Raw genomic sequence first — 25,306 nt, forward strand, 5'->3', positions numbered from 1 at the left:
CCAACCAATGATTAATATTATTGATATGAACACCTTTACAATTTACATGTCCAAATTCAATCCATCCAAAAGTTTTATTCCGTGTATTAAAAGGTCACATTACCTCGACAAAGATCACTCGATAATTTGTGTTTGCAAATAAGTCATAATGCTCCTGTTAATTTTACCAAACACGTGGATTTTCCGACTCGGGGGGAGAGAACACTCTGGACTTGGTTTACACCAATATAAAAGATGCACTCAGAGCGGCCCCCCGCCCCCACCTCGGCTCTTCAGACCGCCTATCTGTAACGCTAATCCCTGCTTCCAGGCCCCTGCTGATCAGAGCAAAACCTACAGTGAAGCAGGTGAGGGTGTGGTCTGAGGGGGCCATGGAGGCGCTCCAGGACTGCTTTGAGTGCTCTGACTGGGACATGTTCAGATCAGCAGCAACATATGACAATCAGATCGACATTGATGAGTAACGCCATGACGGTGTCAGCCTACATCAACAAACGCACCGAGGACGTCAGCACCACTAAGAACATCATCACCCGAGCCAACCAACGACCCTGGATGACTGAGGAGGTACGTCATACGCTGCGAGCACGGAACGCAGCCTTCAAGTCTGGCGACAAGGAGGCGCTGAGGACTGCGAGAGCCGACTTGAACCGTGCCATCAGGTTAGCGAAGCGAAGCTACAGTCGAAAAATTCAGGATTTTTTCCACCACGCCAATAACACCAGGAGCATGCGGCAAGGCATACGGGCGATTACTGACTACAACGTACCCCCCCCCCCCCGGTGGGTGAGGTTGATGCTGACTTCCTGAATGGTCTTAATAACTTCTTTGGGCGGTTTGAGGCACTGAACAGACTCCCCCCGTGATTCGACCCGTTCCAGTTTGCCTACCGGAAGAACCGCTCTACTGAGGATGCCATCTCCTCCGTTCTTCACCTGAGCCTGGCTCACCTGGAGGAGAGGAACACCCACGTGCGGTTGCTGTTCCTGGACTTCAGTTCAGCGTTTAACACCATCATTCCACAGCATCTGGTGGGAAAACTGGAACGCCTGGGCTTCATGTTCATGGGACATGTTTAGGAGGGCTGCCACTTGCGACGATCGGACAGACATTGAGGAGTGTACGGACTCTGTTTCCTCCTACATCAGGAAGTGCATGGATGATGTGACTCACTGAAAATCCATCGTCACTCGGGCTAACCGGAAGCCATGGCTGACAGGGGCTGTCTTCAGGCTGCTGAGGGCCAGGGACAAAGCCTTTAGAGCGGGGGATGAGGCTGGCTTGAGGACTGCGAGGGCCGACCTGTCCCGGGGCATCAAAGAAGCGAAGAAGGCGTTCTCTTGCAAAATTACCGCCCACTTCAAGGACAGCAGGGACGCACGGAGCCTTTGGCAGGGCATTCAGACCATCGCGGATTACAAGGCCGCGCCGCAGAGCTGTGAAGGCGACGTCCGTCTGCTCAATGACCTTGACCGCTTCTTTGCTCGCTTCGATGCTCAGAACAGCACTTGCCCGCTGAAGGCCACTCCCCCTTCACACGAGCTTCCTCTGTGCCTCTCCGCCGACAGCGCGGGGAGGGCGCTTGCCGCTATCAACATCCGTAAGGCGGCGGGCCCTGACAACATCCCGGGTCGAGCGCTGAAGGACTGCGCTGGTGAGCTGACGGGTGTCTTCACGGACATCTTCAACACTTCCCCGCAGCAGGCCACCGTCCCGTCGTGTTTCAAAGCTGCCACCATCGTACCTGTGCCGAAGAAACCTGCTCCGTCCTGCTTCAATGACTACCGCCCCGTGGCACATAGGCCCATCATCATGAAGTGCTTTGAGCGGCTTGTCATGGAGCACATCCGATCCGTTCATTGTGCCACAACGTCTCATCAGCAAACTTGACAATCTGGGCCTCAGTAACTACCTCTGCAACTGGCTACTGGACTTCCTCTGTCAGAGGCCACAGGTGGTACGTGTTGGCGACAAAATCTCCGCCAGCATCACGCTGAGCACAGGGCTGCGTGCTCAGTCCGCTGCTCTTCACCCTGCTGACGCATGACTGCACTGCAACCTACAGCGACAACCGCATAGTGAAGTTTGCCGACGACACGACTCTGGTGGGTCTCGTCGCCAAGGGAGACGAGACTCAATACAGGTTGGAGTTTGACCTTCTGACCACGTGGTGCCGGGACAACAACCTCCCGCTGAACGTCGACAAGACCAAGGAGATTGTTGTTGACTTCCGGAAGGGTCCCACCCAACACCTGCCGCTGACCATCGACGGTGCTGTGGTGGAGAGAGTGAGCAGCGCCAGGTTCCTGGGGGTGCACATCAGTGAGGATCTCTCCTGGTCCACCAATACCGCGTCACTGGCGAAGAAGGCCCAGCGCCGCCTGAACTTCCTGCGGAAACTCAGGCGAGCGAGCGAGCGCTCCTCCGGCCGTCATGACTACATTTTACCGCGGCACCATTCAGGTGAGCGTCCTCTCCAGCTGTATTGCTGTTTGGGGTGGTAGCTGCACTGACTACAACATGAAGGCCCCGCAGCGCATAGTGAACACGGCCGGTAAGATTATTGGTGCTTCACTCCCCTCCTCGAAAGACATTTACACCTCCCATCTCACCCGCAGGGCGACCGCGATTGTGAGTGATGTGAGTCACTCACCCCGCTCACTCTTTGTTTGATCTTCTGCCCTCTGGGAAGAGGTACAGGAGCCTGTGCTCCCCCACCACCAGACTCACCAACAGCTTCATACTCCAGGCTGTGAAGATCCTGAACTCTCTCCCCCTTTCTGCGTAGCGTCCTGTACTTTGCGCTATGCTTACTGTCTGCTGTATGCACACTGGCTCAGTTTTGCTCCTCTTATTTATTGTGTTATTTGTTTATCATTTATTCATCACTCATATTATTTATTTATTTATTTATGATTTATTGTTTGTGCCTTCTTGTTTTTATTTTGTGTCGTCTACTTGTATGTCTATCGTGTACTATGTCTCGTCACCGTGGGATAGAGGGAACGGGATTTCGGTTTCTTTGTGTGTCTTGACATATGAAGGGATTGACAATAAAGCAGACTTTGACTTAAAATTTGAACATTGTGTTCTTGGCGGAGTGATGAGGGTCAAGAGCAAAGTCATTTGATGATCATTATTTTTTTTTCAACATTTTTTAATGCTTCCCAACTACGAAGAAGATAGGTTGAATCTTCAACCCCCCCCCCCAAATCCTTCCATGCTCTTATTGAAGGATTGTCGCAGAAGTCCATTATGGGGCACTTTGCTTTCGGGGTTTGTCTGCTGTCACATTCAGTCGTACGAGACCACCAGGCCAGTGACTGGAAGACCGAGAAAAGACAACATGCGATCATGTGACTCTTAAAGCTCGCTAACTGCGGTGGTTGTAGCTTGAATGTGCAAGAAACCACCACATCTGTGGAAAAACAACCAATCAGAGACAGATGGCGTGACTGCTGGATGGCAATTCTCAGTCACGCACGGATGAAAGAAAAAACGGTGTATAGTAAGGAGAGTGGCGATAATTTAGAAATTGAGTTTGTGAGTGGTTTTGAAAAAAATCTTAATCAATAGAATTTTTTTTTTTTTTTATCATTTCAAATCCCATATGAAATGAGAAAACGCGAGACAAACTGAAATCGTACAGCTTCATTTTTGTGGAATTCCCATTTTAATTGTACGACTTATTGGCTGTGATCAGCATGGCGACAGCAAAAGCCACGACCAACCACTTGATTGCGTTGGGCATCGTAATAGCCTTTCGTCGACTCGTCAGTTCGCGTTCCTGCCCCTCAATGACCACCTTGACGGAGAGTCGTCTTTTATAGTATAGTTTACACTCATCCACGTTGCAAATTTCGAAGATCATGCGGCTTTAATGAACAGTTTGACTTGCAATTCTCTGCCTTCTTAGCAAATATGAACCCATCATCCGTGTATTTATGCATGTAGTAAATATGTACTCATCATCCGTCCAAATAATTATGATGGAGATTTACGCTTCAAAAAAAGTCCGATAAGACTGCCGCCACTCAATGGTCATTTTACTCTTAAGTGTTGTCTTTTATATTAGCTGCTCTTATTTACTCATCATATAAATTGTTCAACACAATGCAAGAGCAAAGTCATCATTTGATGATCACTTTTAATTTATTTTTTTCAACATTTTTGAATGCTTTTCAACTAAACTACCAAGACGATAGGTTGGATCTTCAACCCCCGCAAATCCTTCCATGTCGCAGAAGTCCATTTTGGGACATTTTGCGTTGGGGGTTTGTCTGCCGTCACATTCACGGATTCGCACAGCGCTGGCCACCGAAGACTTGAAGACAGAGAAAACACAACATGTGATTATTCTTTTGAGTGGAAGCAGTGAGTTGTATTTACAGTTCTTCAAAAAGTGTGTGTTGGAAAATTCTAAACTCAGTACAAGGTAAGCTTTTAGTTTGTGAGTGGTTTTGTGACGGATATTTATACTTTAAGAAATCAGGCTGCAAGAATCACTCTTACAGAAAAACTAATAAATATGATTCTTTTTGGACAATTGCCAAGTCTCCTCTAAAATGAAAAAAAAAATGAATCCATACAGATACTCACCATGTTCGTCTTTGCAGACTTGGCCTGGTTGACATGTAACGATGTGTGAAATACACGGTCCAAAAAGGGGATAACAGCCTGTGCATGTCAGAGCGTCACCTGAGGAAGGAAGGGAGGGTGGTGTGGTGGAAAAGAGACACATTTTTATTTTATATATACATACGTATATAATTAAAATAAAAATATATTAAAAATATAACTAAAAGGGCAGCTCGTGGTGCACTGGTTAGCACGTCCGCCTCACAGTTAGGAGGGTGCGGATTCGATTCCACCTGTGTGGAGTTTGCATGTTCTCCCCGTGCCTGCGCGGGTTTTCTCCGGGCACTCCGGTTTCCTCCCACATCCCAAAAACATGCTTGGTAGGCCGATTGAGCAGTCTAGTTGTTCGTCTCTGTGTGCCCTGCGATTGGCTGGCAACCGGTTCAGGGTGTCCCGCGACCCCCGTGGGGACAAAGCGGTATAGAAAATGGATGGATACACGTAGCTAGCCAATTTTTTGAAGTGTTGTTCTTCACTAAATAGACCTATGAAATATCTTCAAATAAAGAAATAAAATGACACTCACCACCTGTGATCAGCATGGCGACAGCAGAAGCCAAGATCAACCACTTGATTGCGTTGTTCATCGTAGTAGCCTGTTGTCGACTCGTCAGTTCACGTTCCTTCCACTCAATGACTACCTAGATGAAAAGTCATCTTTTATAGCTAGAAATGATAGGTGAGAGCTGCTCTTGTTTGCACATTGTAAAATCAGCTTGCATGCCAGTTAGTTATTAAGTAATCAGAATGGCAACTGTTCAGCTTGGCTCTTGACCTAAGGACATGATCCTGATCGTCGCTTTAATGAGCAATTTACTTATAAGCAATTATCTGCCCTCTTAGCAAATATTGTCTTGCCAAACGATTATGATGACGGAGTTACACTATTCAAGAAAATTCTACTTCCGTCATTTCTTCCGTGCCGCTGTCTCCAGTTAGGACCTCGCCGCTGTTCCGGCCGGGCAATAACGAGTCGTGCTCTTTCACCTCACAGTAGATATGTTGAGCCCTGCGCTCATGGCCCTGGCCATTCTCGCATCTTGTGCATTTGTTGAGCGCCGATAGCACCTCGCCACCTTCCTTAGGCCCAATTCTCTGCCCTCTGAGCAAACATGTAGCTGACATTTGCTCTTATTTGCCCTTGGTGTTTACAGACCTTTGTGCCTTAATAATTCTCATCATTATTCAAATGACTGAAGTCATGGGCAGGGCTGTAAACTTATTCCAAAAACTTGGAGTGACATCAATCAATGTTTTTGTATAGCCAAGGGCGATGCCCTGCCCTCTTTGCAAATATGTACTTGTCATTTGCCCCCAACCAATAATTAATAATATTGAAATAAACACCTTTACAATTTACATGTTCAAATTCAATACACCCAAAAGTTTTATTCCATGTATTAAAAGGTCACATGACCTCGACAAAGATCACTCGATAATTTGTGTTTGAAAATAAGTCACAATGCTCCTGTTAATCAAGACCCCAAAAAGACCAATTTCATTTTAGTTTTGCTTGTCGGCTAGGAAAAAATAGAGACTCATTAGCGCACACCGACAGCGCTAGTGTATGTGAACACCAGCTGTGTCAGAAAGCGCAGTTGGCCTCCAAAGTCTCTTTTCTTGCGTGGGCGTCGCAACCGACGGCCGCAAGGCTGCTTTGGTTAAATACGGTCGGTGTGCAAAAAAAACAAAAGAGCTAATGGCAAGACACACACTTTGCAATTTGTTTACGCCGTCAAGGTGGTCTGACATTACAGCCGCTTTATAAAGGCAACGTCGCTTTATGGGCATCCCACAGGGAAGGCAGCGGTTCGCCCACGCAGTAAGAGCAACCATTTGAAGGGAAGAGAAATTCTGAGAAAACGGAATTATTTACTATATTTACGCGACCATCCATTATGCTCGACCTTGCGCTTTCAGCCAGTTTTTATAGTTGTATTGTACATTTATGGATTTATACTATTTATTTATGTATGTAGTTATTTATTTTTTCATTTCTTAATTTTCAAGTTTATTTATTTATCTATTTTTTAAATTTTATTTTAATTTATTTTCTAATTGGCTGAAAAACTCATTCGCTCTTTGTGCTCGCAGCAATGCAACGAAAGTAGTGCTTCGGCGCTTTGCGTGAACTGTCGGCGATGGCGTTTGTTTCCATTTGTTGACGGAGGTTTTTTGTCATTTTCTTTTGTCCATGGTCATTGAATGCAGACAAATTGAAGTGGCGGGCTATTAGTATTCTTAAAAATCATTTTCTTGCTGCTATTTTGTAACGTGAAGTCAAAAAGAGCTTGATCCCATCCGACCGGAGACTTTTCGCTCTAGCTAGCAGATGGTTATTTATCGCTTTGGTGTTCTCGAGGCTTGGGGGCCGAGCTCGGCGTGGCGGGGCCGGCGTGCACGTTCAGCACGTCGCCAGGCAAAGACGGGTCGCTCTCTCCTCGTAGGCATAGGGCATCAATCGCCGGCTGTCGGGGTTGTTAACCAGCCCTGAGCTGCACCATTGATCTCTGTAATTGTCTCCCACTCTTCAAAGGCAGCCGGGAGTTGGTTTGATCCGAGCTGTTTACTTTCGTAGGCTCCTGTGGACTTTTTCTTTTTTAAGAAGAGAGCTATCAAGCACTTCAAGCATGAGCAGGCATATTATCGTACCATTACTGTGTGCACGTGTGTGAGAAAGAGAGACTCAAAGCCTCGGGGGGGGGGGGGGCAGCATCACCTCGCGGTTATATAAAGACACGGAATAGCAATCTGAATCCTCCCTTTCATCTATGGCTATCGAACAATGGCAGACGGCTCAAAAAAAAAAAAAATGGAATCACCAGTTTCAAGCAGGAGATGTACAAGGTGGGTCAGAAAAGTTCTATTCCAAAACATGTCATCCAAATCCAGTTTATACCCAAATGTGGGTCATGTGATTTTTGGTTCATCCATTTTTGAGCTGTGCTGGCCAGGATAGCACTTGTCTCATTACAACGCACACGTGCTCACAATAGCCTGAGCATCTGACACTTCCTGATTGCTGGAACAACCTCTTCCACCAGAAAGATTTTTTTTTTTGGGGGTCACTGAAATATCGCTAGTACTCTAAGTACTGTATGCTTTTTTTTCACCCTCCATTTCAGAGTTATCCACTAAAAGCAAAAGCCAGCCAAATAATACGCCACGACTCTTTGGAGTTCTTTTTAAAATGGTTAACATGTGTTTTGCACTTTCATCCAGTGCTGGTTTGTGGTTTTGCGGGAACCCAAGCAATAAACATAATGAAGAGGAGAATGTTTTCAAGGCTTGTGTTCATGTGGGATATTTTTTGTTTGTTTGTTAGGGAGTCAACTTGATGCCTCAGTAGGAAAATGTAAATGTTCACAGAAGACAAGACACACCCTTATATCCTTCGTTGGGTTCCTCGAAGCTTATATTGTTACATGTTTGGAAAATATGCCGTTTTCTCAAAATAAATTGTTGCACATGCGGGTTGCGTCTCGAAGCGTACGAACACGGATACATCCAGCCGATCTGCTGACGGAGCAGTTGTACAACTTTATCGAAGAAACTTTTATTTTTAAAACAAACGACATTCGAATCAATAGCCAGGGATTGGACGGAGTCTCTATTGTCTTTCGTTCTCGCTGCCAAGTCATGTTTGCCGACTAAGAACAAAGGGTGTCTTGATTTTTATCACCTAGTCTGCACTGGGTTTTAACATTAAAGTTTATGGAGCAAAGAAGAGCGTGCGGCCAGGTATCAGGAGTCCATATCCTTCACCGAGGCCTGCTCCTAACTACTGGGAATTAGATTTTCTATTTAGTCTCGTCAAAAGACTTCCATAATAGTCTTCGAGTAGCCTCGCATATGCGTCTCAAAGGTCTCGCATCATCCGGCGCTTGGATGGACATCAATTCAATACTGCTGATTACGAAAACCGAGTTGTGAGTAATTAAGCGGGTAAGGGAGGGCCAGAGGCGCTGTTATTTTTTTTATCACATTAGTTTGTTAATTAGCTCATCTTTTATGTTTCCAAAAACATGTTTGCTTGCGTCGGAAAACAAATGCTATGATCGAGTGTTTTAATGTTTATGCGTGTTATGTTAATTAAATTCTTTCTTAAGGGAATTATGTACGAGAGACCAAATTTCCTTAATTGTGACAATCCGTCGTCTGGAAAATAGAAGGTTAATCTTTGACGTTTATGAAAACACAGGTTAGGTCAAAGACTAAACTGGCTGCAAGCTAAACTTGCTCGCTTCTGACTACTAGCTCAGTTCATTAGCTTGGGTTTTATTCTTGTGCGGCCAGGCAGCAAGTGTAATGCGTTGTCATAGTAACTCATGTTTGAGTGACTATCTGAAACATTTGTAGCATTTTAGACCTGTTGCTATTCTGCATGTCAAAATGGCACACATTCTGGCAACATGATTTTAATAATCAACACAAATCAATCCTTTTTCCTAAAACAAAACTTGAATTTTCTAGCCGTCAACTTTAATTGACCTAAAATCACATGTAGAAATGACTAAAATGTGACTTAAAGTATTTTCGTCCAAAATACAAATACTAAAACCAAAATGGCTGCCAAAACAATATTGGCAAAAATACGTAAATTGTTCAGCCTGGACACAGATTTTTTTTTTTCACCCTTTTGACTATTTTGGGGAGAGGGGTGGGTTCACATTTACTAACAACCCGGGCAAAGGGCCTGCTTCACTACTGAGTTCCTTTTTCCCCTAACATTGTGCTCGAGGCAAGCACTGACAAGCTAAAGAATGTCTGCGCAGGCAAGCAGGGGAACGTCTCACCATCTCAGCCCCTCTCCTAAGGAGACAGAGATAGATATTTAACTTGCCTGCCGTTCCATGTTGAGTAGATTGTACGCAGCGCCGGCACTGCTAGCAACTTCCCATCTGAGGAGGAATCTATAAAGGAGTTCCTCCTGGTGATATCGAGTGAGTATTTAGTGAAGTAGTCAGAGAAAATGAAATATACATTAGCTTTCCGGCTGAGTGTTTCAGCCTTGCTAAAACAAATATATGCTGCTGTACGTAATTAATATTGCTTATGGATCCTATTTTGGGCCCCGACCCTCAGTTTGGAAACGGTTTTCCTTTAGGGTTAGGGTGAGTGTGTTTCGCAACCAAACCGATTCATCTGGGGATTATCCCATGAGCGGTTTTGCGCCATTGTAATCTGATTGTTTTGAATTTATCTTGCTTTGACCTACTGAGGATATATGAAAAAAGATGTTTTATTCCTTTTTTTTCTCACAAATTAATCTTTGGGAACATTCTCTTTTCATTTTAGCACTCATAGAAACTCGATTGATGCGTAGTCGTTCGTCTTTTATTTTCTAACCACGCGAGGTTTGGTTTGACATTGAACAATGCAAACATGACCACTTCAAACGACAATGGTAGCTTTCAAAACAAGATTTATTTTGTGGCCCTGGTTACTGTATTATTGATCACTAAATTTCATGTTGCTAAGGGAAACTGGCTCTGGCCTTGTGGATTTTAGAGTCGTAGAAATAATGAGTAAGGCCAGATTTTACAATGAGGAAGGCAAAATGTGAATGAACTGAAATTACTTCAAAAAAAGCAATTTAACAAATTTGTCATCATCTTTGTGTATTCCTCTTGAAAACAATGATGAGCACTTAAAAAGCCTACAAAATTCTCCTTAACCGCAAAATCCAGAGAAAAAATATTTTTTCTCACCCTTTCCACTGTTCCATTTACGCAATTTACGACAAGTTAGAGCAAGAGACGGTGCTTGAAATGTCACGGCAATTCTGATGCACCAATTCTGAGAACCTCTGGGAATTTTGGTCTGTACCAGCTTATGAAACTCATCAGTCAGAGAAAGACTTCTCTGAGTGGCAAGGTGATGTGTTAAGAGATAATTCAGTTATATTGTTTTACTCAAATTTGAAGGCATTTTTTAAAATGTGTTTTACCAGATTTCTTTTTAATCAAAAGCATTTTTCCCCTACACACAAAAAAACTATATTACCTCAGAATCTAAACTCAAACTCATTTTCAGAAATCATTTTGCTAATAGTTGTTTGAAGGATTATATTGATGCTAATTAGTTCGTCAATGCCATTTAGCATTATGTGTTAGGATTCGAGCTAGCGTAATTTAGTATAATGAGATTACTACTAAGATTATTGAGCAAATTTATGCCGAGATTTTAATATTGCCGTGATATTAAAGTATTGATCTAGCTCTTAATAAAAACACAAATTGACCCCCACCTCCCCCTCCTGCTTCCACAATTGTTGTTCCCCGCTGTCGGCTTTAGAATTTATCTTCGGTACCGCATGTATCCTCGCGCTAATTTGCACCCGTATTGGAATCGGATGCCAGATAAGAGTTATCGCCAAATTATTCGAGTGTGCGGACGGGAGGGGGGGGGGGGGCTTGAGTCACGGCAATTAAAAGCGGGCTTCCACGATTCAACACGGGATAATCGCACTAAATGCTGGAAAAGATTAAAGTTTTCCACGGTCCAAAAAAGAAAGCCTCACACAAACCCAGGAGGCATTCATTTGTTCCTCGTTTATGTCACATTTGAACAATCTTTCCATTTTTACCGCGCCTTTGATTCACTCCAAAGAGATTACACTGGAAAATATCGTACATCACGGATATGGCGATGTAATGTATTTAAAGAAAATCACCATAAAAACAGAAACTCAATGAACAAGAACAAACAAGTCTTGATACAGATGATAAAAAACATCATCACATGCACAAATATCCGTTTCAGTGCCTCATTGAAAATATTTCAATGCTGATGACGTTTTATCCGTGACCATTGGTTAGATATCAAAAGTGTCAAGTTGGTGTTTTCAGCCTGGGTTGGAGGTCTTCGCTCTAATGGTCGCCTCTCCAGTTTTCAACGCACTTCAGCTCCTTTAAGTGGGTTTCCACTCATTCTTGGCATATGGCGTCATTGGCACCTCAACGAGTATTTGAGGGTCACTTCGCCATGGCCAATAAGAACGCATTGAGTCTATGGCGAGAGCTTTGACTCGAGTGTTGGGTTCTGCTAAGTGATTGTGGAAATGCGTTTCAACGTCTGCCTTGTGTACCTGCGTGGGGTGATAAGGGCCCGCGCGCCGGCCGCAGCTTTTGTTCCGACGGAATTACTCGCTAATCCAACATGCCAGCGTAGACGGGTTCAAGCCGAGCTTGCTCGCTCGCTGTCACCCATTGTGCTGTTGTTGTGTCAGCGGCCCGCTGTGCCTGTTCTGCTTTCATCATGGAGGCTCTTGTGGATTTTTTTTTTTGCCATCGTATGTTGATGTGTTGCTGTTCCTGCCACCTTCCTCTGTCCTTTCGATGCCCCCACTCCTTTGCAAACTTTGCACCAAAGCAATTTGTTAGCCGTCCAACCCTTCAGCAAAGAAACATCAACACCATGTTGACAAAAAAATCGACCCATCACCTCGCCTTTGCTGTGGTAAACCTACAGTTGTTAACAAACATAGAAATATTGACATCACGCTGCCCCTCCATGTGCACAGGCGTAGCAGGCGATTCTTTTTCTGTCCGCCGTGTGAGTCACAAGCCCTTCACTCGCCCTGTGTCCTTCTTTCGCTCTCTCTCAGTCTCTCGCCTCCCTTCCTTCCTGCCTGTCTCGTCTTCCTCTTCTGTGATTTTCTTCATCCCTCCCTCCCTCTCGCTGTCCCACCGTTGCTCGTCCCTCCCTCCTCGCTCGCTCTCTCGCTCGCTCGCTCTGTCAACGGTTTGGCGTTCACTCGCAGCGGAGGCGTCTGCTGCGAGCGTCCGTCCGCTTTGTGCCTGTTGCTTCTACCTTGACCTCGGCATGTGGATTTAATCTCGCTGAGGACCAACACAGGGCATACCAGTCCGGGGATCTTATCTTAAAAACAAGAAAAGGGTTGCAGGGTGTCTTTCTCTGTCTTTCTTGTGACCTCTCCGCTCTATGGTCTTTTTGGCTTGGTGGCTGCAGCTGGGCTTGTGTGCAACATCCCCGTAAGTCAGTTTGCTCCGTGCGTGGACCTTTTCATTGTTTTGATTGTACATGTGCAGATTTGTGTGGAAAATGAACAATTTTTCAATATATGTACGTATGGAATGTTCTATACTCCTGTTTCCACTCTCATGGTGTTGCTTTCAGACAAGTGGTTCTCACACTGGGGTCTCCGGACCCCTGGGGGTACGCGAGCCTTAGCTTATCGGCCACAAAATAATTTTCATTAAATTGTCATATCATTTATAAAAAGTGCAGACCTTCATATATGGACCCACGATGGTGCGACAAGCAAATAAAAATGACTTTAAACTACTTAATATAATACAGACATGCCCGCATTAAAGTGGACGTTAAACCCAAAATCGTCTTGACATCAATATGTTGTTTTTGCCCTCGCTTGTCTCAACACGGCATTCTAATTAATTTTATATTTGCAGACTATGAGTTAAGCAGCAAAATTCGCCTGGTTTAATCCATCCCAGGGCGGCCATTTTGCCACTTGCCGTCGACTGAAAATGACATCACAACCAATCAGGGCTCAGAAAACCTTGTTCTGAAAATATGTGCGCATGACTGTATTATACTGCCCCCTTGGGGCCATGTCATGCACACCAGATGGAGGCACACCTGGTTAACAGTTGTCTTCTTTCTTCTCCACTGCAACATTAGCTTATTTTTAATCAGCACTGTCCAAACCATTACTCGTTAGCCTGTATGTGCATTTTCCCCCACGTTTCTAACGACTTAATGAGGCCAAGCCAGCTCGTCCTTGTTTGCAGTGAAGGAAGGGGCGCTTTATTAGTGCAGACAACGCCGCTGACACTTCCTGGTATGAATGTGCTCATAATTCATAAATAAGAATCACATGCTGCCTCTGATGTTGTTTCAAGCCACGCGCTAGCCCGGTTTGAACGCTTGTCCTTCACAAGAAGACTGATGAGGTGAGAAGGGATGATGGATGGATAGTTTGGGCGTGTAGTTAGTGGAATCAATAGATCTCCAGTCAGACCATTAACTTCTGTCAAGTGTTAGAACTTGGGCTTAGTTCGAATCTAAACTTGTAGTTTTCATTCATTTTTATATTTTGGTCCGGAATTACCTTCACTAGAGGCAAGAGGTTATTTTTTTTTAGATTTTCATGTGGGTGGGATGAATTAGTGGCTTGATGCTAGTTAGTTAGTCTTACATTAGCTTTTCAAATGTGCTCGTGTCCTTCAAACGGAAGCGGTTGTGTTCTATTGGTCACAGGTGCAAAGATAGATCAGGAGCATCATAATCAATCCTCCTTGATCCTGCACCGGAGCGCCATTTGTCTTCCTCTGCGCTTTCTTTCCTTTCTCCTCTCAGCCTCTATCTTCCTCATTTCCCCGCCCGTCTGGCCATTTTGATCTCCCACCTGTGAGGGACAGTCTCTGGAGCTTCATTACTTTTAAAGCATTCACGGCGAACGGCCATAAAAAGATGCCACCGAATGGATTTCCAAGATGGACTTGTAAGTAATGGCTACGCTGGGCTGTAATGTTCCAGTGTTATGGCCTGGTGGGGCTGAGCTGGGGCCACGTTGGGGCTGGCACCAGGAAGAGAAACACTCTCAAAAGGCTTGTTTAGAATCACCATGTAGCACCTGTCATGATCACTGTGTGGCAAATCTCAAGCACTCTCATTGTTTTTGTTTGTCGTGTTTTTTTATAAATACCCCACAGAGCTTTGACTCAGTGGATACACATTCAAAGTAATTTTCTTTGTCACTTAGTGGCTAGTTAGTACAATTGCTAGCTATTAACTTTGGTCAGTGACTCGTTTTTATTTTATTTTTTTACTTAGCTGCCCAGTTGAGGAATTGCTAATTACCGTTTTTTCCATGTATAATGCGCAAAATTTAACTAATTTATTGTCCTAAAATCTGGGGTGCGCATAATACATGGGTACAATTTTTTTTCTTTAATCCGAATATCGTACGGAGGCCGCCATTACAGATGCGCTTCTTCTCTGCTGTTCACTTCAAACACACTCCATACGAACACAATGCTCTCGTATCAGACGCTTGCTGCATCACCTGCTCGTTTGCTGTCACAAGGTACCCTACGCAAATCCGAAACATTCCTTCGCTATCGAGTTTGCTAGCGCATGCGCAGTGATACTGACCGGCAGAATAACATCCAGTTGTTCCCAAAGATGATCTTTTTTCCGAAATAATTTTACGTTTACGGACTTAAGTAGGAGTCAAAATTTGGGTGCGTATTATACATGGGTACAGGCTTTTTTCCAGCATCAACATGCCATTTTTAGGGTGCGTATTATACATGGGGGCGCATTATACACGGAAAAAAACGGTAGTAAGTTAGCTAGGTATTTACTTTGCTAGGTGGCTCAGATATTTTGTAAGTTCTTTAGTTCCTAATAAATTAGTGAAGTGGCCATTTGGATTTGTTGCTAGTTCTGATTTATTCATAGTTATTAGTAAATTTGTTAGTTTAGTTTGCCATGTGACTCGATGAAGAGCTCATTTAATGGCTAGTTAGTTGGCTTAGTGGCTAAAGGGATAATTAGCTACCTATGTAGTTCGCTGTTTTCCTGGTTTGATATTTAGGTCATTTGCTGGCAAGTAAAATTCACGAGTAATTAGTAGCTTTGATGAAAAACCTCAAAGACTCCTGTTTTATTCTTTTCCCAGTTGTTGACTGACCTTTTTCCTCCAGCCATTTATTTACGTGCGGCCACTTTTTCAGCCTTAAGCGTGTGTGTGTTGAAAGGAAGCCGGAAAAAAGCTCAAGGAGGAAATGATTGAAAGAAAAGGTCAGCAGACAGGACAAGTTTTTTTTTCTTTTTTTTTCTTTTTTTTATCTGATGCACATTTGCTGAGCACAAGAGAGACACGGAGAGCATTAAGTTTCAGGAAGCAAGCCAGAATCAAGAGTAAAAGCCGCACAGTAACCACAAATGAAGTTGGTGTCACGCTACTGTTGATATGCCAGAGCAATTTAATAGAAACCTTTATTACAAGCTTGTGTAAAGTTCCCTTAATAAACTACATGTGCCTCACAATTAGATGCTAAAAGGTTCATTTGTTACTTAGCTAGCTTGTTGACATAGCTATTTAATAAGTTATCAACAATTTTTATTTTCAGGGTGAAGTTCCACCATTTCAAGATTTAATGCCTCCCTGTTGCCGAGGACAGAATGCTGCCAAGACAAGAGTCACTTAATTGACAATTGTCTTTTTAATTGGCAGGGGAAGTTGCGTCTCGTGTATTAATGAATTGGGAAAAACTCAATAGCGGCTTATTTGTAATGACAATTGTATATTTGGAAAGGTTTTGTTGAATAGAAGCCAGTTTATTCTTCAGGAAATATGTCAGGACTTGCCGCCATGTTTTAATTAGGCTGTTTTGTATTCACCTTTGTGTCCGCTGTTAATTACTGCTTAGCGTCTTTGGCACCATTAGGCCAAGGCTTTTTATATGGTCGAGTGTTTTGTTTTTCAACTTCCTCAAAATATGTCTCAGCCCACTTGGTTATTGATGGGCTGGTGCCTCATGCTTCTTTTCTTGACCCACTTGTGAGGCGTCTGCATCACGCTCGCGGCAAGATAGTTTGTGTCCGGGCGAGTCGGAACACTGCGGAGAAAACTAATGATCAGATGTGACGTATCCATTTTGTTGTCCGTCTCGTTCATACAGGGCCGTTTCCTTGGCGGTGCCACGTTTTCGGTGGCCGATCTGCTTCGGGCCAAAGATGAACGGCTGTCCTTGAGTCTCAGGTAAGCACATCTTTGTCACTTTTATTTAAGCGTAAAACGGGTTGGCACTTTCCACTTTGCCGTGACTGGCCTGTGACTTATAACATCGACTGAAAACTCGAGCGTGGTCGTGATTTCGCTGAATCGTTACGTTCGATCATCCGAGACTCATGGCTAAAAGCTTCAACGGAAATTGGGAGGTTGACAGAGGTTACTATGGCAACTGTTAAGACGACGCAACTCCAGCTAAGAGCAGTTGTGTGCTTGATTATGAACAATTCCTGGTAGCTTTCTTTTTTTTTTTTTTTAGCAGGCACGCTCCATGGCGAACTGTGGATGGTTTTAAATTTATCTGTCATCTGATAGGATTTCACTCCCATTTGTATTGTCGGACCACGTGCAGTGGGGAAAATAGAGCTCCTTTGGTCATTTTCTCTCCTTTGTTCCGCTTTTCATTTTTCGTCTAGCGGAGTGGGAATACGGGATATAATTGTAGCCGTCGCACAAATGACTCTATAAAGAGCCCGCCCCCGATTGTACTCATATTAAAATTGCACAGATGGCTTTCACTTTAATAGCGTAAAAAAAAGATATATATAATATTATGTTAAATATAATATTATATTAAATATAATTTAAATTTATATACATATTAAAATCTTATATTTAATATCATTTAAATTTGTATATGTATATATTGAATATAATTAAAATTTATAAATATATATATATGTGTGAATAAAAATTAGGACCCTTTTCAAAAGATGCGACTTTTTCCTTTGATGAGTCATCGGCGGTTGTTTGACCCACGGATGAGCGCATGCGAGTCACGGTTCACGTTGGCTCAGCTGGCCGAGCCGAGGACTCGCTTCGAGACGGTGCTCTAAATGCAAAGTTACGTGGAGGTGATAGCGCCGCTCAGCAAAGGCACTGAAGGGCGGCTTGATTGAATCCTTTCAGCGGTACCATTTGGACCGGCACTGCTTCATAAGTTCAAGTTTTCCCCTGGTGTGGAGCATATGTAGGAAGAAAATTGCTTTTTGTGTGTTGACACTTAAAAGTATATGTCCATACTTCATTCTTAGCTGACATCACAATCTCAAATCTTCAAATAGAAAACGTTAAGACCAACAACACTGTGAAAATGAAAGTGAAGGTGACTTTTCCCGGACAATCTTATCGGCGCCCCTCATTTTTATTAAAATGCATAGTTGCGTCGTGGTTGACATTGCGGAAACCGAAATAGACTCACTGGCATCGTGACATTGGTAGGTAAAGTCCAAGATCTCCCCTTGCGGATGCTGCTGTGATGCACCCCTGATTTTATTCATAGGTGTTAAACTCAAGGCTCGGGGTCCAGATACGGCCCACCACACCGTTTGACGTGGCCAACGAAGACACTTTTTGCATCGACTTTGCGTCGTTACTAAGATTACAAATTGTCACTTTAAAAAATGATAGACATTGCTTGGGACAAATATGACATGCTTCACTCCCAGCGTGAAGACAATGGGAGAGCGCGCTCAATAATGCATGTTGTGTTTGCACACGGGAGGGAAATGACGTCTTTCGCCTCTCTGCGGTGATGGCGTCGAAATGGTCGGAGCTCAGCTCGTGTCCAAAATTGTGTGCATCAAATAGACATTAGCGTCCGTTTTGAGCAAATGAGTCCCAGGGCGCAGACTCGGCCTCTCGTCTGAAGCTGCGTTCCTTCAGGAGGATGATCGTTTCCCTTTTTGTGGTTGCTGCTGGTTGTTTTTTTTTCTCTCTCACAGCCCTGTCCGCATATTCATGGCAGCTCAGGGGAGTTTCACACCGAGATTTCGCCAGCATTTTGCATGTATTATCCTATTGTGTGTGTGTGGAAACCCGCAGGGGAAAGGCAAAGATAGCCCACAGTGATGGCGGATTGCTATTGGTATGTGAGTGTGTGTGTGTGTGTGTGTGTGTGCGTGTGCGTGCGTGTGTGTGTGTGTGTGTGTGTGTGTGTGTGCGCATATATATATGTATATATATATGTATATATACATATATACATATATATATATGCGCACACACACACATACTTGTATATATATGAATGTGGGTTTCACTATCTTATAAATCCCTCATGTGAATTTCGACTGGCTGCCCATAATGTGCGGCAGGCCGTTGGCACGCGTTCAACGTGGCACAGTTTCCCAAAATTATGAAAGTCAAAACCGCTGTACCCCCTCGGTGCCATGCATCGAGAATTGCACTCTTATCTCTCAAGCGGAGGGCTCTCCGTGACCCACTTGCGCAGTTTAACATTTGATTTGGATGTGAATTTTAATACCGTTCAAGTGTGTGTGTGTGTGTGTGTGTGTGTGTGTGTGTGTGTGTGTCTCACAGCGAGGCCACATTATCACAGACCACTGCGTCTGCCGCCTTTCGCCACGGTCCATTCATCTCCCCCCCGTTGGGTCCGAACGTCTCGTCCAAAGTTTAACCTGCTATTGCGGCGCCATAACTCTCGTTCATCCTCACTCGGCACAGAATCCGCCGTGGCTGATCATGCCTAAAAGCCTGAAGATGTACCGCCGTCTGATCCAGCGTTAGTATACTTGTGCTTATCGTTTTGCAGGGCGGGGAGTTAATCCGAAACTCAAGTCAAATCATTCACACTGTGGATGAAAAACAGCCCCCTCCCCTCTACTCCTCTCACAAAGACTCCAATATTATTATTGCCAATAAATTTTGTTTGTGAGTTTGTGCACCCGCAAACTTGATTCCCTCGCCAAGACTGTCCAATTAACCTACACAAGGGATGGAAATTGATTTCATATTTCAAGCTGCGCACCTCTTTCAATATTTTGACAGAAATGGCACACCAGCTCAGTTTAAAAAAAAATAATGGTTTATAAATATAGCCCAATAACCCAATCAAGGCACTTTGAGTTTACCATAAAGTCAAAGGTAGAGGAACCCAGCAGTGATGTTTACTTATATAATCTGCATTCATTATTGTCAACAACACTCTCTTCTTTTATTAAATCACAAAGACCTGGGCACATACTCGGAAAACCAAAGCAGTCTGGTTAATTAAACGATCCCAATCCCCCCCCCCCCCCCCCTCACGGGGGTCGTGTTCATTCACACTTTTTAATTGTACATTTAAAGAGCCGCTCGCTTTTTACGTGACACGAATGGCAATGACAGTCGAAGTAGAGAAAAGTCAAAGGGGGATAAATATTGTCTGTAGGAGTCATAATTGCAGAGAGGATCTTTGACCTGTTGAGAGAAGGACGTGCTGTTTCAAGCCCAAGCGCTGTAAACGCACAAAAAAAGAATACATTCAAAAAGAAAGTGCATACAAATTGTGGCAGCGCGTGAAAGGAAAACAAAAAAAGGTTCCACCTCTTTTACGTTAAAGCTGTTAACTGATATTTGACCATTGTCAGTCTCTTGAAATATTTTCCATTCATTTTAAAGCTTGACATCTTTTAGTCAAGCCAATTTCCGAATGTTCGTCGCCGTTAGTGCACCCTCCAGTGGACAAAATGCACAACAGCAGTTCCTTCTTTTTCTTAAACCGACCGGATTGAACCGCCGAAGAGGCCAGCAGCAGCCCGCCATCCCTACCAACACGATAACCCATTCTAATCCCCGAAACGAGCACAAACCTTTAGAAACATTGAACAGCAAGGCAGGATATTACGGGTGACTTCCCCACCCTATGTGCGCATATTTGAAATGGGAGTCAAAAGGGCGGAGCTAAATAAAAGAACGCCAACCGCAGTGCCATTTTTTTTTTTAAGCCGCTCAAACAAAACTACATCTCGCACAATTTGTTGTTACGATTCTGCTGTCATCCCTTGACGATTTTGCTCCATTTCTAAAATGTTTTCAATGTTTTGTCCCCATCGCGGCAAATGGAGCTCGAGGAAGAACCTAATGAATGATTGACTGGTCCAAATGGATCCCACAATATCCCCAGCACCTGCTTTAATAAGGCTGTTCTCTTTGAAAGCTCTTCATCACGGCGCCCCGTTCCGTTCGGCCCAATCGTAATCACTCATAGCGGGTAATTAATGTAGCTTGTCGGGGTAATTTTTCCTATTCTTTCCCTTCGGATGTCACCTAAGTGCAGCTCTGGCCGAGTTAGTTATTCTCATATGCTGTCGGTGAGCTCCGGTGCCGGAGGGATCTGACAGATTATGCAGAAGAACAGTGCAGGGATGAAGCAATTTAGCATTGAAGGAGAAAGAGCCAGGAAGTGCGGAGGCCATATGTGCATTTATTCCGAGCCAACCAAGTGGCACTCTTTTTCTCCGTGATGTACGTTGTGCGAATCTATTACCACATGGCGCTTTTGTGCGCATATGCTAGCTAGCTCGTGGGCATGGCTACAAATTTGGTACAAATGGTTGACAGACTGCAAATTGTTGCAATATCCATGCCAGGCCAGTAGGTGGCGATGTCTCTTATGGTGGAAAACCGTCAAATGGTTTATATTTTGAAACATTAAGAACAAAATGTAGTATCGGGTGTCAAAATATGCTAGTCCGTGGGCATGGCTACAAATTAACAAAAAAAAAAGTGGTTGACAAGATTGCAAAATGTTGCAATATGCATGCCAGGCCAGTAGGTGGCGACGCCGCTTGTGGTGTAAAACTTTTAAATGGTTTATATTTTGAAACATTAAGAACCAAATGTAGTATCGGGTGTCAAAAAAGCTTAGTCTCTGTTCTTTTTACATTAAGTCTTGAATTCCGCCATGGTCCACTGCAATTGTCGGACAATCGAGTCATCCTGCAGCAAAATGTGCCGCTTAGCGTCGGAGATTTCGCTCTGTACTGCAGGTCACGGCTCTTTAGTTCAATAAAAAACAAGCCCGGGAGACGTCCAGTGTAATAAAACTGTCTCTTATGCCTTTTACCGATATTATTTCTCATCTCGGCAATTTCTTTGGACTTTTTATCATTCCTGCAATGTCATTATTTCTTTTTTATTAGCTTTTGAGCCTTAAACTCAATATTGTAACTCCACACTGATGAATTTGAACTGAGCATATACAAAGAGAAAATATGATCAGAAGTCAAGGACAACCTTACAAATAGACATTAGGCCACCTTGGTGATTACAGCAAAATATCTGTTGTGTACACAAACAACCACCCAGTGTTTTTGTAACATAACTGCGGCACTGTGCTCATTATCCTCCACTCGGGCTAAGATTTTAAATGACAACATTTGTGCGAAGGTCTCTTGTTGTAATTACGGAACAAACGGCAAGATGCAGCAGCGGGGATCGCACAATGCGGCCAATTAAATTAACCGCTTGAAAGAGGACGACAGCGCAGCGGGGACAATAAACGTATATTTTGGACTCAAATATGTCTCATTAGCTTTTTGAAACACGACAAGGACATTAGACCTCTCCGGGATTGGTAAACATACAAAGAAATGAGATTAGACCAAATATTTTGCTTTTAATTCGGTCATTTTTTTGTCACAATGATGCGCGAGAGAGCCGTCGGGAGTGTCCCATTTTCGTGCTAATGTATATCCTCCATTTAGAGCGCATTAAGTGTGTTTGTGCTGCAAGCGTGTGTTGAGTAAACACTTGTGACTGAAAGGATTTTGCAATCGGGTAAAAAATAAAAAAAAAAAGCGGGCGACGCCTTCCCAAGTATTGCAACAACCTCCGTAGCTGTTGCTCTCCATTTCTTTTCATACGCTGAGCTGATCACATAATGAGACGTCGTTACTTAGATGTACTTCTTAATTAGAAGTCGTTATTTACATTGCTGAAATCATGTCAGTGTGTCACTGAGGGAATAAACGGGAGTATTTTTGTACTTAAGGGAGTCTTGTTGCACGTTGGCAATGGATTCTGATCCAGATTTTAATTTATTATTTTATTTTTTGAATTGGCTTTGGGGGAATTCTGCAAACCACTGAGAGCTATTCTAACGTTTGTTATCGTGTCTTAATTGCAGAATGCTGCATATTTATAGGCGCGCTGTGACTCATGGCATCGTAATGACTCAGTTTGGGGTCTTATTGGGTAATGCTTGGAATTTCCTCATTTCCATTTGTCGCAGCTGTCGCCGAGGTCTGGGTAGCCGCGTTTGCGTCGTTGGCAAAAAAAAAAAAGAAAGCTTCGGCATTATTCATTCATATGCACATGTTCCCATTTTGGCAATATATTCTTGTGCTTTGTCATTTGGTTTGGTATGAATTGTAGCGTCAGAGAATCGCCTGTGGCTATTTGTTTTAGCCACGTACACAAATGCAATTGCATGGACGTGACCAATACGCTTAATGAGTTTGTTTCTAATTTTTCCGACAAAATGTGGCGTAAATTGTCCCTTCAGGAAATCTTGCCTACTGGCGAGGCAAAAACAGTTCTTCCATTGTTATCACCGCGTACACAAGACTATTTGCATAAAGTCTCTGTTCCCATACCAGGTTGTATTTTTCCCGTAAGACATCCAGAAGGAGCCTTTGCGGAATGCTGATGAGCCGCCTTGTCTATAGTGATAACAGCCAAGCCGTTAAGAGAGGAAGCTCCGCACCCCGCCGTCTGTAACCCGATTTTCAAAAAGGCGCATGCAGCTACGACTGACCTTTCTTATCGTGTTCCCGCAAGTGACAGAGAGACGAGGTCCCCTCGGGGGAGACTCGGCCCGAGACTGGCCGGCTTTCTTATCTGATGTTTGGGCCACGCCGCATCGTAGTGCGCTACTTTACGACGTTGCAATTACCTCCACCAAGTGGCGACATCGCAAGGTTAGAGGTGAAGTTTTTATCTCTTGTCCGTTGGTCGCTTAGGTAGTTACCGTATTTATTTACAGAGTATTTACATACTTTGGAAATTTCTCCATGAATTTGGGAATTTTGTTACGGGAAATGTGAACTAAGGATTTTCTTTTGCCTGTTTAATTCATATTCCATATTAAACAGAAGACTGTGTTTCGACTGAATAACATGCTAGCGTCACACGATAGCAAACAAAAACGTGTCCTGGCACTTAACACAAATGTTAAACTGCATCAGGGAAGAAGCAGAAACAAAGTTGGTATAAACCAACTTAAAAGTTGGTATAAACCAACTTATTGTGATATATTTGACAGAGCAGTTAAGTAGAATGCTACATTAGCTGCTCTCGTGCTCGCTCCCATCTCATGCTAGCTTCCATTTTTTTTTTATACGACTGTCATTTGTGATTAAAAAGTTTCCAGGGTTTGTTTAATGCTCTCCACTGCATTATGTAATCGATGGTGACTCGACTATATTTCGGTTTCATCAGCCATGCTGTCAAGCCGGACTGCACTGAAAGCATAAAAGGCCGTTTTGGTATTCAAGCTCGCTGTTGTGATTTGGATGCCTCATGCTTTCTGTGATTTTTCACACTCTTTGTCATTTCTCACCTTAACAGCTTGGTTGAAGCCGGGTTTTATTTCTCCTCAGCGTCCCTGTGGATAATGGGACCTACTGAGTGTGTTAGCACAGTATGTCATGGTGTGTGTGTGAGCACATTATTTCCCCCAATTCTCAAATGCTTCTCGCAAACCCGCTTGGCATGCAAACTGCTACGTTAGCTTTGTGCGCTAGCCGTCATGTTCGCAGTCGCTCAACCAACATTGACCGCTGACCCCTCCTCCAGTCACTCCTCCCTAATACTCACTCTTCCAAAAGTGTCTCACTTCAGGTGAATCAATAGTCTATTTGTAAGTATGGCCGAGCCGTTGTTCCTCGATTAATGGGATTAGCTGTGTTTGAGCGTATGCTGATGAGCGAGCAGCTCAATAAAAAGAGCAGCGACTGGCCGACGTTGTTGCAATCTTATCCCCGTGCCTCCCGTGCACAATAAAAGCCCAAGCACAACAACAAGGCAAACGCGGGCGGCCGCTTGTAAAGCACGAGCACATATTAAAACCCTTTATCAAGATGCTCGGCCCTTGGAAACGCTAGTCGATAAAAAGTCATTTGCTCCGATGTTGTCTTGCTTTTTTATGAAGTCAAAACACGCGGTGGCGGTACTTGTTTTGGGGAAACAAGTTCGACTATGGACGGGGCGTCGCAGGTGTGATGAATGAGTCTTGTGTGCACTCCTGGAAGACATTTCCCCGACAGCTCCCCGGGTGCTCCACGTAAAATTGCCTCTGATGTTGACAAAAATATAAATATTTGCTACAGGCGCCAAATTGTTTTGGATGGTGACATAAAAAAACACATACATTAGACCCACTGACGATGACATGGCTGTTGAAGTTTTCTCAAAATGTTCCTGGCATCTCGAAGGCCGTTACTTTTCAGGAAATCAAACGCGAACGTAGCATAAGTTTCCTTTTGCTCAAACCACGAGACGACTCTGACTATAAATCAACCTCGATGTCTTTGGATTGCGTTAGATTTGCGCCGACGCGGCGGCTAAATTGCTTTCATCGGCACGCCGTCTCATTTCGACTCCTCTTCATATTTGCCAGCCGTCACACTCGACCCTTACCGCGCTTCCACTTGCCAGTTAGCTCGTTAGCGACCGCGTTAGGTGTTTGCGCTGCTTGTTTCCTTTTTTCGCGAGCAATTACAGCATCAAAAGCTTTTTTTTTTTAGGTTTATAAATAATTAGGAGGCCTCAGTGGCTTATCAGCGGCAACGTTTACTCTCCCCGCTCACTACAGACTCGTCATCTCTCCGAATGCGGCACACGTCCCATTTTCACGCGTCGCATCCATCGCTAGCTCGGTTTAACCCCGCGTAGCCTTTAAGTGTTGAAGATGTGAGGCAGTGAAGGTCGCCGGCCATCATCTCATTGGATTGTCATTGATCGGCACTTAGCTCGAAGCGCCGCCCCGCCCCGGGCGAGACTGTAATTGTGGCGGTAACATCGGGAAACATTGCACGTTTTATTCCCCGGAGCCCTCCTGAAACCGCTTTCTGTCTTGGATCGACTCCAAATGTC

At 44.0% G+C, this 25,306-nt stretch overlaps 1 protein-coding gene and 1 long non-coding RNA gene across 15 annotated transcripts in view; one reads left to right on the plus strand and one right to left on the minus strand.

Moving 5' to 3' along the window:
* inpp4b (inositol polyphosphate-4-phosphatase type II B) overlaps nt 1-25,306 on the plus strand; it is a 108,095-nt gene that overhangs the window by 54,857 nt on the left and 27,932 nt on the right. For 11 of the 14 annotated variants that reach the window (XM_061275175.1, XM_061275176.1, XM_061275169.1 and 8 more), the window contains one exon: nt 16,317-16,396. In XM_061275175.1, the coding sequence (XP_061131159.1) occupies nt 16,317-16,396 (80 nt within the window). Of the gene's footprint in view, nt 1-9,398; nt 9,582-12,367; nt 12,636-13,983; nt 14,129-16,316; nt 16,397-25,306 lie in introns of those variants that run through there. The other 3 variants (XM_061275181.1, XM_061275182.1, XM_061275183.1) reach the window with 3 other exon arrangements.
* LOC133151820 (uncharacterized) lies at nt 4,134-5,322 on the minus strand. The gene is made up of 3 exons (XR_009713990.1): nt 5,165-5,322; nt 4,600-4,698; nt 4,134-4,324 (listed from the first exon to the last, which is right to left on the minus strand). It is a non-coding gene; the product is annotated as an uncharacterized LOC133151820 (long non-coding RNA).

The sequence above is a fragment of the Syngnathus typhle genome, linkage group LG3 (genome assembly GCF_033458585.1).
Source record: "Syngnathus typhle isolate RoL2023-S1 ecotype Sweden linkage group LG3, RoL_Styp_1.0, whole genome shotgun sequence".
In the NCBI taxonomy this organism is placed as follows: Eukaryota; Metazoa; Chordata; class Actinopteri; order Syngnathiformes; family Syngnathidae; genus Syngnathus; species Syngnathus typhle.